Raw genomic sequence first — 12,916 nt, 5'->3', positions numbered from 1 at the left:
GGCAACAGCCGTGTACTTCTTTAGAAGATAGCATTCCTTTCTCAATCCTGTCAGGGCTCACGATGACCCACCACTCACCTTGTACGTGCAGACATCTTTGGTAAACTTTATGTACAGTGGCAATTATCATTTTCCTTAATGGTAGAGATTGGTGCAGAACTGCCTGGTCAGACAATCTGGGAGATGCTGGGCTACACCTAATGTAAGTCCTTAGCTTAAATACTCACCTATGACCTTACTCATGTCACTAGCAGTATCATTTGTATTCTGCCTATTTTACAAGATAATTGTTTCTTACGCTACCAAATATGTGACTGAGCCTCAGATAAAATTAATGATGATTAGGCGACTTGAAACCATTGACCAAATATATAGTCCTGTAAGATCAATGATTGTAATAGTGTAACTCCAGATATGGGAAAAAGCAGCAAGAGGAAACCATATCCTGGACCATAACAGCTTAGTAAGACAGATGGTCCAGAGGCTTTTGGCTACTGATAACAGGACCCAGTCCAGTAATAGCACATTGAGTGGCCTATCAACAAAATATTTGCCTGGTCTGGGAATGAGCATCCCTAGCAACAAGGGACAAATTGGTCACGAAATGCCTCCCAAACTTTGGTCGAAATTAAGACTGGAAGAGAAGGAATTGTAAGATAGAGAATGTTGCCCACCATCCAGTTCTACAAGAGTCAAGCCGTTAGCCACTGCAGTTGCGGACCTAAAGTACACTCTGGAAGGAGTTCAGGGTGAAGGTCACGATGAAGCACTTTGTGCTCTGGGAAAACTGGCAAAACTGGCCCTCTGATAGACATTTGCAGGAGAAAATTTTACGAACTAAGTTTCTTGCATCTTCCCGTAGTTAGAAAAGCATTAAAACCATGAGCTCAGATGTCTGTTCCTTGTGACTAGCAGCAACCTTCCACTGAGATGTGTGCTTGATCGCACATCCTCCCTGCACCAAAATCACATATATGCTGACCTTTTCCAAACAGTTCTCAGAGCTCTCTGAGAGACCGTCTCCCAGCTTATAAACCTCAGTTTGGCTCAAATAAAATTTTCCATTTCTTTCTTAGATTCACTATTGATTAATTTATTTTGTTGACAACCAAAGCGTCAAGCTCAGATTTCCTCTCTTTTCTGTTTGTTAGCTAGGATTTCCCCGTTTTCACTTTAGTTTTCTGTTTTCATTGCCAGCAAGTTGGCAAATAGGTGTGTGTCTGTAATAAAGTAAACATTTTTCCCCCTGAAATTATGAAGTTATAATTCATCCCCTGTCTTCAGGCAGCACTTTTAATATGACGGCAAAGAGCTATTCTAATGACATTTTACTGTTGTGCTGCCCTCCTTTGCTCTTTATAATTGCCTCTTTCTACTGTACATTAAAAGATATTTACAGTTACATTAAGTTCACATGAAAATAGTAGACACAGCATGAAGCAGTTTTCATTATTTAGTCATTTTAATTTTAAAGTTATTTTTTCTCCACATATTCCATCCAGTCTTTTGTGTCTCGTTCCAAATTAGCAGCTCACACTGGTAATGTGTCTAGTTAATTATATGCATGTGCATTTAAATTGCATACATTGATGTGAACCTTTTAATATACTGTGGGGTGGTCCCTTTCTAGTTAGAGTGGGCCTGGTGCTCAATTCTAAATTAACAGACCTCTCGAGGATGCAAATAAGGACCAGCTGATGGAAAAGCAGCAGCTCTGCTGGCCCATGTCAGGAAGGCAGCAGTACCTGTCAGATTAAGTCTCATCCCTTCTTTCCCAGACTTTTAAAGGAGGAGACAATTACTGCATCCAGGCACCAAGGGAAAGTAATAGCACCAGGATTGGAGCAAGCATAGCAATAGCACGATTTGTTGGACTCCATTTGTGCTTGCAGACTTAAGTCAAGGTGTAGCAGTTCTAAGTTCCCCAGATTTGTTGGCTGAATGTGAGCCATAACTGAGCAGATGCTCTTTGTGGCTTTTTGGAGTCAGTAGGGAAATGAGGTGCTGAAAACTAGGTAATTTAGATATTAAAAATTTATTCCTGCTCTCCATGAAAATATGGTAAATTTTAGGAGACCTTGGAAATTGAAATAGCCATTTATCTATTCAATGAATACCTTTCTTTATTCTTACTGTAACAATCATTTTTTAAAAATAATGAGTGGTTAGCTATTCAGAGTTTCAAGCTTTGAAAATCATAGTTTTGTTTATACACATTGTTTTGGCATTTGGAGTAATTCTGGAGCACTTTCTCTTTGTGATGTGAGGTTGTATAGTCTTAAGCACTTTCTGTTCTGCTGAGCACAGGACTTAGGGCTTAAGGCAACTTATGACTGCAAGCCCCAAGATTGTGTGTTCACAATACTGGGTGATTAAAGTGAATGGGCTTCTTCTGTATTACGTCTTGTACTTTGACAAAATCTATGCAGAGCTAAAATTATTGTTTTCAGTCTTATTAATTAATATTTGATTTGGAAACTATTTCTAATGATGCTTATGACCAGCTACTGTTTACAAACCTAAGGGGGCTTCTACAGGTTGTTGAATCTTTTTTGAAAAGAAGAATCCCAGCTGGTTAGATGAGGCTGTTTCCAGCTGTTCTAACTTGGAATCATTCTCAAGCTAAAGCAGTAGTGCTTTACCATCCTATGAAGCTTTAGCTAAGATCCCTTTCAACTGCTTCTAGTTATTAACCACCTGCTGTGTCTTTTTAAATGCCACTGTCTTCACAGGGTTACAGATGCTGATGAGGGGAAAGAGAAAAGTAGCTAAAACATATAAATATGTATAAATATAAATAATAAATATATATTTAAATATATATATATATAGAGAGAGAGAGAGAGAGAGAGAGAGAGTCCTGTATGTGAGACACCCTGCTTGGTTACTCATTTAAATGACCTTTTTTTTTAGGGTGATATCACTTTCCAGAAAAGTCTACAGCTTTGTTGCCTCCCTTATGATGATAATGATTCTTTGGTTGAGAATGGTATTTGTATACACTGCCTTTATGCACCCTCTCCACATCCTAGCTACCTGTCATCCATACACTATACAGCAAGATTCACAGCATGTCTTCTGCAATCCCCTCTGTTTCTTCTGCCATGATGAAACTTCTAAAGTTTAACATACATAAATTCCTTGTCAGTATAAATAAAAATAACCCAGTCTCCAAAATCTGTGCTACCCCTTGTTCTAAGCACTATAAAATGTGTCTTTGAGTGTAGCAGCAAAGTTTAAATTACTGCTAGGCTAAAATTAATTGCATCCTTTTCCTTTTTCTCCTTTAATATTGTAATAGATTCATATTATTATACTGCATATCTGAATGGTATAAAGAATCTTCATTAAAATAGAGTTGGCATCTTGCTCTAACTTCTGCTCACCAATGATCATATTCCTCGTCTAAGTTTTAGGTGCCTGTAATAGAGGTGTTGATAGGAGTTCCTTAGCAACTGACCAATTCTTAGTGGACTAGTGTCAACTTTAATAAAATAGAATGGCATGGTTGTAACCGTTTTGAGAGTTTAAACAGAAACCAGCATTACATAATTTTGAACATTATTATTTTCTCACAAGATGAGTATTTATGTTAAATAGGATGGCAGTGTTACAGCACAGTGCTATAACATTTAATATAGAGCCAGAACTTTGAAATCAGAGCATCTTGGGATCAAATCTCAGTTCTACTACTTGATAGTTGTAATAAACATTGGTCAAATTATTTAATCTTTATTGGTCTGTTTCCTCATCTATAAAATGGGGCTACTAATCCCGCCTGATTGGACCATCACAAAGAGTAAGTGAGGGGATGTCAGTAATACGGTTGGTGCAGTGCCTGGCACATAGAAGTACTTAATAAATGGTAACTATTCTCTTTATTCATTTATTAATAAGATATATATTAACCATCCACTACGTACCAAGGGCATTCTTAGGCACTGAGAATTTGGTGTGAACAAAACAGATATACCTTCTGCTCTTGTGGACTTTAGAGCCTCTCTGATCTGTTGGTGGAGAGGGGTAGGGTGGGGAGTGAGGATGATGCCTAGATATTGTGGTGCTATTTTTTCAGGCTGGTGCCTTTTAATCACCTCTCCTATTTAGTTTTCCCATTAAGTATCCTTCTAATTACTATGTTAATGCATACACATTGCATTGAAATTCACATAGGATTTGTCTGAATTGGGAAATGTGTTCTGTGGGTTTATAGAGCAGTTAATGAAATTTGAATACCTGACTCACGCTGGATGTAATTTTGAAAAGTAAGGACATTCCACATATGCCATTGATTTTTATGTGTGTTTCTTAAAGAAACTTTCTGACTTTGGATTAATTTTCCTGTGATTCTGTTAGATGCTTAATGCATTAAAATTGTAATTGAAGACTGTACAGACTTAACTTTAGGGCATGACAATTTTATTAAAACATGTTTTTTCAGACCAAAGAAGAAATGACTTATCAGTTCTGATTTTCTCTGAGTAACCTTGGGGTTTAACTAACCTTTCACAGATAGAACCAGAGAAGTACTTTAACAGTCAATTATGCTCTATTTGGATAATTCAAAATGACAGGCTAGCACTTTTCAGAGCTTGGCATAGTCTGGAAATATTCATGCCATCTGAATGGTTTCCCCATAGATTAGAGGTGAAAAGGTTCTATAGCAAAGGTCCAAGAATCCAGAGTAGTTTTATTTTCAAATGTTAATTCTCATCATTTTTGCTATGAATACTAAGAAACCACTAGGGAGCTATGTGAATCTTTTCACAATTAATTGGCTTAATCTAGACAAGGCTTTAGGAGTAGCTGTTAGAATTATAAGAATAAGAAACCTGGTCGATGAGGCCTGAAATTACAAGAGCCGTTGATCAAGGGTTGCTTTGCTTCCTAGCTTTAATACTCTTCTTCTCAGTAAGAATAATAAAAATTCTCACTATTTTTACAAGACACTGTTTGGAAAGCCAACATATGCAATACTGCCATTATTCTGTTGGTCATTTTATGTGGAGAAAATGTGACACTGTTTCCATTTAAAATGGGAAATGGAAATTTGAAAATGAAAAGATGCGGTGAGTTTATCCAAATATTCTTTGCCACTCCTTTATGTTATCCATTGTAGGACTCATTTCTCTTGACCTCTTGTTTTTCCTCTTCACTTAGTCCTGTCACTCATTAAGTTTTAGAACGAGTTTCAATATCCCAGGGCCCTCCAGTGAGTCATCGTTTACTCAGCCTTGAGTTTTATACAGTTTTTTTTAAATTATATAACAGAATTTTAAAATCAAATCAAAGTTTGCTTTTGGAGCTCTTTTTACCAGACCTGTTGAGAGCATGAAACATTGTCTCTTCGCAAATAAGAACTTATTTTATCTAAAATTTGCTTTTAGAATTGCATACTCGAATTGCAGCTTAGTTCAGGTATGAGAGTAATCATCAAAGCTGATCTTTATATAATACCATGAAGTCTCTGCCTATAAGTCAGTCTCATGAATAGAGATATAAGGGAGTGTGACAGCCAGAGCTTTGAATCATGGCTTGGCTGTGTGACCTTTTGAAAGTTACTTAAAGTCTCTGAGCTTATTCAGCTGTAAAGTATAACCTACTTGCAATGACTTGTGAGAGTGAGTATGAGCCAATTTGTACAGAATTCCAGGCAAATGATAATTCAAATTTATTGTCATTTAATATTTTTTTAAATGTTATACTTGACAGTACAATAAAACTTAGGCCAATTCAATTATTTAAGTGTTTGTATATAAAAAGTTAAAAATGTATTTAGAAGTTAACTTCCCCAGACATTTCTTGAATATTTACTAAATGCCAGGCAGAGCTGCAGGTGCTGGGAGTACAGGGTGAAAGATATGACCCAACCTCAAAGTCTACACAGTCTGGTTGGAGAGGAGGTAAGCAAGGTGATACTTAGGATGCGTGCTATGGTTAAAGAGTGAAGGTTGGGTGGGACGGGCATCAGAGAAAGCTTCCCTGAGGAGGAAGACTTGAAGTGAATCTTGAATGAAAAGGTGAGAACAAGGTTGTCAGGCAGAGAGTTGGAGAAGGGGTTTTCCAGAAAGAGGACAGTGGAGAAGAGAGAAGTTAGAAATTGGCAGCAACTTGGCATGACTGAAAAGGGTTTTTTTTTTCTGGGGATATAACAGGGACCCAGATCATAAAAGCCTCATGTGTTATACTACAATGTTTAGATTTTATTTTGGTGTTATTTTTGGGAAACATTTGAAAGAATTTGTGCCAGCAAATGACATAGTCAAATATGTAGCTTAGAAAATTTTACTAAACCAGTTTTCTCTGTTATATTTCATTCTGGTTCTTTCTAGTCATACACTGAATTGACTTCCATATCAGAGGAAGCAATTATCTTGTTTAACCTAAGACTGTCATCACATTGCTGTTAAGCACTTGTATATTTATGATTTTTGTTGAAAGCTATGAAAATTGCCATCAAGATCTTTAAATTTTAGTAGCTCACAGCAGTGAGATACCAAGTTCGTCGCATCTGGCAATCTCGTTTCTTAAACTATTATAGCATGAGGCCAGGGAGGGAAATTCCGCTTTTGTGCACTGTCCAATACCCCAAGCTTTTTAGCACACTTGGCACAAGGATGTCACAGACATTTGTTCCAATGCACGCGTCTCACATGCTAATGATCCTGCATCATAAGTATATCGTTTTTGACAGTGAACAGTAAGAAACCACTGGGTGATGTGCTTTACATTGCACATTACCCAATTTCTTTCTACAGCCCGATTTAGAGAAGCTAGAGCATTTGCTAAATATAACCTTATAGGGACCTCCTGGTTCCTGGCCCTTTATTCAGATGAATAACTGTTGTCTGCACTTATTGCCTATCCTTTCCCACCATTTCTGGCTGTAACCAGGAAGCATGTTAGGAGTCCCTGCCTCTGACATGGCCTGGGTGTTCTCCAGGTTTCTAGGCTCAGTTTCTCCAGGTTTCTAGGCTCAGTTTCTAACCTGTTTAGGAAGCTGCCACGGTCTGCCTTCACTTCCCTTCCAGGCCATGGGCAATGCACTTTTTCTCCTGTGTGAGCCAACCTCCCGGCCAAGAAGCTGTTTTTGTCCTTGTCCTTGACGGTCCTCAGACCTTTCAGATCTGCCTAAACTCCTGACTCTGACCTTGCTTGGTGCCAGTTTCTCAAAACACAAATATATAAAAGCGACATGAAAATGTCACCCAACAGTGTTTTGAACAAGTCAAATTATATAACACAACCAAGAGATGTAGTGTAATGGGGAAAAAATGTGTGGTTTGGAGTCAGACAGCTTACCATTTGTGAAATTGGATCTACCATATAGATACCAACGTGCTAGTTACTGTGCTGGGTGCCTTACACGTATTACTCTCCCCATCAGAGAGGTTTCCACACAGAAATTGGGCCTTTGAGGGCTGATGTACATGTCCAAGATACACAGCTATTAAGGGGAGGTTGTGGGATTCAACTCCAGAGATGTCTTTCTGCCTGTGCTCCTTTGAGCATATAACACTGCCTCTCAACAGTGAGTCTTTAGATAAAGTGAATGTTTTGTTAAATAATGCAGAACCCTGGTATAGTGCTTTGAGGTTTATGAAGTGCTTTCATTTCTATATCATCTACTTTATAGAACAACTCTTTGAAGTCAGTGTAACTATCCCTGTTTTACAAGAGAGAAAACTGAGGCTCTGTAAGATTAAGTGACTTGAAACAATTTATAAATGGCATAACCCGTATTCATAAACTTTAAAAAAGCCACAAGAACCCTGTGAGTGGGATATACTTGTATTGTTCACCCTACTGAGGGTAGGCACTATAAATGCCACCGATCCCCAAATGGGAAATGAGTATGATGTTTCTTTTAATCCACTTCCAAATTTCCACTGCATTGGCTTTGGTTTACACACCCTTTGTGTAATGCTTACTTTTCTACCTGATTACATAGAGTACATTCCAAGGATGGTGAATTAAACTGTATATCTACCTCACAGGATTGTTTCACATCAGGCAACTAACAAACAAATCTCCCTTTATAGGTGCTTTTTCACATATAAAATTGTTCTTCGCTCCAGTGTCCCTTACAGTCTTAAAATTGATATGACTATAATGATGGTATATTGATGTACTTTTCTTTGCCTTGTTTTCAAAAACCTCTCCCTCCCCACTCCTCCCATGGGAAGAGATTTATGCACTTTACTAATTGAATCTTCACTTATAGCTACTTTTTTTTCTTCAGGTTTTGTGATGAAGGAACCTGTACAGATAAAGCCAATATTCTATATGCCTGGGCAAGAAATGCTCCCCCAACCAGACTCCCCAAAGGTATACCTGAGGCCTCTTGGATAGCCTTATATTAAACTGCTTAGTTTTTGATTCCAACGTACTTTTTATTATATGTTCTTTCCAACAGCTCTTGACCATGTTCTATGTTGCAATTTCACGCTAAAAAGTACGCTTATTGCCTGCTTTATATTGAAAAGGTTTCATTGAGGTTGTTCTTCTTTCTCTGCCTCTCTTTGATAAGTAATTGGCTCACACAACAGTTTAGATAGAATTAGAAAATAACGAGTATACCTCAAGCCACCTTTGGCCTGAGACACATTGGTTCTTGACAGCAGGAGCATTTCACGAGCCAAGAGAGCTAGGAATTAAATAAATTGCCATTTCAGCAGACAGATTTTTAATAGTCCTGGAACCTGGGCATTTAATGTGATGCCAGACCTCAGCTGGCTTTCTGAATTCACCTCTAAACCGTTCATAGCTTCCAACGTGTGAGTGAATTAACGGACTCTCCTTTATTACCTGGATCTTTCTTAGTATCAAAGTGAACGTATAGTTCTGAAACAGAATAAGACTGCCGTGGTTTAGGGATGGAGGGATGGCATCTTGTGATGCCTCCCTAACTCATGCCTGCACTAATTTTTAAATTTTTTAATATTTTTAACCTTTTTATACAGTTTTAAAGGTTGCTTTCTCTTTATAGTTATTACACAATATTGACTATATTCCATGCATTGTGCAGTACATCCTTGAGCCTCTCTTTCACCCAATAGTTTGATTTCTGTTTTGCTTTACTTCAAATGAGTGTCAGAATCCTCTCTAGAGTTTACCAGGCAGCCACTATCAAACAAGTTTGGAAACTAATAGGGAGGTTTGTCATAGATTTGTTGATGTTTTTAAGATCCATTGGTAGAGAAGATTAAAAAAATTTTTTTTCTCTGTCTAGAAATATTTTCTCTGTAGATTTTTTTTTAGCTTACTAGCAAACTCTACTAACAGTAAGACTCTTAGGCACCCTTCAGATTCCAAAACTTTATTGACATTGTAATCTAGTAGGTAATTGGTTTCTTCAATGATATTTTTGCAGATACCTGATTTTGTATGGGAAGAAAAACTATTTCCTGAGATGGTCCTAAGAAGTCTGTTTCCTATATTCAATCAGAAAATAAAAATGAGTATGAGTATATACAAAACAAAATGAAAGAATGGGTTTATGTATGTCTGTTATGTAATCAACAGGGACAGAATTTTCTTTTGTTCTGTTTCTTGAAAAATGAATGAATTGTCCTCTTAAAGTGTAAGTGATCACTCTGGTTCTGAAGTGGAGACTACGAATATAATTCTGTCAGAGCTTAGAGAAGGAATGATAGGTTATATCAGAGATTTTCATTGAATGCCTAGTTTATTTCCATTTTCATATAACATAATTTCATATATTATGTGCTATTTTCTTTCCCTTTGGATTTCATAGATCAGCAACCTTTGATTAGCTCTATTTAACTTCCATTTCTAAAATATTAATTTATCTTCTTTTGAATATCTTCAGGTGTTGGATTCAGAGTTGGAGGAGAGACTGGAAGCAAATACTTTGTACTACAAGTACACTATGGGGATATTAGTGCTTTTAGAGGTAAGTTTTGAAATGTTGGAACTAAGCTGAACTTCAATACTATATTGTTTAAAATATATATACTGTTTTCTATATAATAAAATGAAGAATTGACTACAGCCTCTGCCCACTAGTAAACAGCTGCTTTTGTCTCTTGGAATTTGAGACTATTGAAGAAATGACTTTTATTTTGAAAGTTATAATCTCTTATGCACATATTCTCTTATGCATCCTACTGTGCTTTCTCTTATGCTGACTTCAGGGTTCTCTTCCTTTCCAATGTATCATCTTATCCACCGTCTCCTATTAGATTCCTTCTTAGCAACATTGTCAGAAAGACTAGGGACTAGTAATTTATTTATATTACTAGAAGCAAGCCACTGGAGAGTCAGCATGTTTTGTAACACAAAACATGTTTAATCAATAATATATCTGGGGGCTTCCCTGGTGGCGCAGTGGTTGAGAATCCGCCTGCCGATGCAGGGGACACGGGTTCGTGCCCTGGACCAGGAAGATCCCACGTGCCGCGGAGCAGCTGGGCCCGTGAGCCATGCCCGCTGGGCCTGAGCGTCCGGAGCCTGTGCTCCTTAACGGAAGAGGCCACAGCAGTGAGAGGCCCGTGTACCACAAAAAAAAAAAAATAATAATAATAATATATCTGATTGTAGTACTAATTATAAGTTTTCATTATATGAATTTATTCTTTTTTTAAAAATTTTTAAAAGTTCTCAAATGCTCAGGTTCATGTCAGTGGTTTATCTGTAATCCACACTTGCCACTTCATCTGTTGCCCACTGCACCGATGCACGGACCCCACCCACTCCATAGAGGCTGCTGAACACTGCCCTAGACACTTGCTGGTCTACCCATATTACCATGCACTTTGTTTAAGTGCTCCTTTTCTTATCATAGAATCATTAACATGAGGAAGGGGCCCTGTTCCCAAGGCAACCAAGACTGGGCTTATTATTCCTTCTGCTGCATTTAGTCAAACTCCAGCTGCATTCCAGGTTCACACTTTGGTGTTCACAGGAGTGTAAATGTTAAGCAGTCTTCTTCTTGGCTTGTCAGCCTTTCTACTTTGTCTTGCTGACCTCTACATGTTTTCTTGAGTTCTCTAACACTATTTTTCTACAAACTAACCTAATACATTTTGCTCTCTAGATGCATTAGCTTTCTATCCAGCAACTAAGTTTAGAAGTACACATCCATCTCTGCCTATGAAATATCCTCTGGGGCCTTTGCTGAGAGCACCCCATGCTGAAAGTTTCCATAGGTTCTCAGCATTCAGGACTGGGACAATAAATGCAGTCTTCCTCTGGAAAAGGATGTTAGAAAGAATAAATTTATGTCAACTATACTCCAATAAAATTTTTTAAAAGAATAAATTTATATAATGAAAAATTATAATTAGTACTACAATCAGATATATTATCGATTAAACAAGCTCCTGTGGACCAGCTCATGAACCTAACTTCCAAGTAAAACCTGTTTTTTATAAAAAATATGCTTTGAGTTATGTATAAATAGCTTTCCATTTTTGGAACAGGACCTAAAATCTTAAGTTGTTAATTGTAGTGCTGAGCCAAGGTTTTGTTGAAAACAGAGGAATAAATAAAGTTCATGTTTGAGAAACAAAGACACAAATTATCTGCTATCAGGGGAACAGGCAGATTCTAAGACTGCTGACTTCCAAAGCATTGACAAGACTATTATTTTTCCAAAGAAGTGAGGAAGGCTTTCCCCAATTACCACAACTAAAGTAGCTGGTAGTGTCCACACATACAGGACCCCACCCCTACTCTCCATCCTTCTATAGAACCCTAGACTTGACTTTTTAGCCTAATTCCTCTGAGCTTTGTAGTACCTCCTAACAGATACCATACTGATACCCCAGGGGAAATGGATGATACATATAATATGCTAGTTTTTAAAACATATTACTGTAATAATTTAATTTAAATTAACTTCTTACCGATGAGGAATTAATTTTATTTTATAATTTATGTCTAATATGGGGTAATTAAAAAGTATTGATATTTAATATATAAATATATAGTTATTTACTATAAGAGACTGATTAGAAACTTTCATACTAGTTTTTCATTTTTCACTTTTTTGAGAACCATTTTTCTAAAAGAAGGTGCATATGAGGTAGGACCTATAGTTCATAGATCTTATGATAATGTAATAAAAATGTAAACAAAAAAATTTCACCCGTATAATTCTTTCAGTAGCATTAGATACTATCTTGTGCCTTAAACTATACATGGCTTAGAATAGTAAGTAAACACGCGGGAAAATATCAGATCTCACTAAAACAACGAGAGAGCATTTTGCGTTTACTTAATTGGGTGTGAGTGGAGATTGAATTATAAAACCCAGGACTGCCAGGGCTTAGATGAATATGCTACAGTTTGGGGAGCTTTGTGAATTAGTGCAGTGTTTTAGAAAGCAACTTTATCATATTATATACATTTTATATAAAACATTAAAATCTTGCTCTAGGCTTTCATCCTAAACTAAAGGAAGGGTTTTGTTGGATTTTTTGGTTTGTTTTCTAATGAGCTACCTACCCACAGTTATTTATATACCATTAACTAGTAATATGAAAACCTGGAAAGTTAACAAACGTCCCTTAGTAGGGGACTAATTAAATAAATGGTATAACAACAAAAATAGCAAATCATAAAATTTTATACAGACTACTTAAAACCATATGTATGCTTGTATGTTTCCAAGGATTATAAGGAACAAGGAATAAAAGGAAACAGTCAATAAGCATGAGAGACAGGATCATGTGATTTTTTTTTTCCTTTACAATGTTATAACATTCTCTTCATGTTTTTAAATTCCACAAATATAAGCACTATGTTAGATACCTGCCAGTACCTGCCAGTTTGTGTGCTGCATTCCCACTCATACCCTCCTGACAAAAAAGAGTTAAAGTAAATCTTTATGTGCCTGATTAACTATAAGAAGTGACTTACACTTTAAAAAGGTTCTATACTGTGATCACAC

General features: G+C 36.9%; 1 protein-coding gene across 16 annotated transcripts in view; it reads left to right on the top strand.

Annotated features, from left to right (window-relative positions):
• The window catches only part of PAM (peptidylglycine alpha-amidating monooxygenase), a 286,118-nt gene that overhangs the window by 187,228 nt on the left and 85,974 nt on the right, over positions 1-12,916 (top strand). For all 16 annotated transcript variants that reach the window (XM_033408473.2, XM_033408469.2, XM_049707362.1 and 13 more), the window contains 2 exons: positions 8,243-8,328; positions 9,833-9,916. In XM_033408473.2, coding sequence (XP_033264364.1) covers positions 8,243-8,328; positions 9,833-9,916 — 170 coding nt within the window. The remainder of the gene's footprint in view (positions 1-8,242; positions 8,329-9,832; positions 9,917-12,916) is intronic.

The sequence above is a fragment of the Orcinus orca genome, chromosome 3, assembly GCF_937001465.1.
Source record: "Orcinus orca chromosome 3, mOrcOrc1.1, whole genome shotgun sequence".
NCBI lineage: Eukaryota > Metazoa > Chordata > Mammalia > Artiodactyla > Delphinidae > Orcinus > Orcinus orca.
This window is presented reverse-complemented; position numbering and strand designations above follow the sequence as displayed.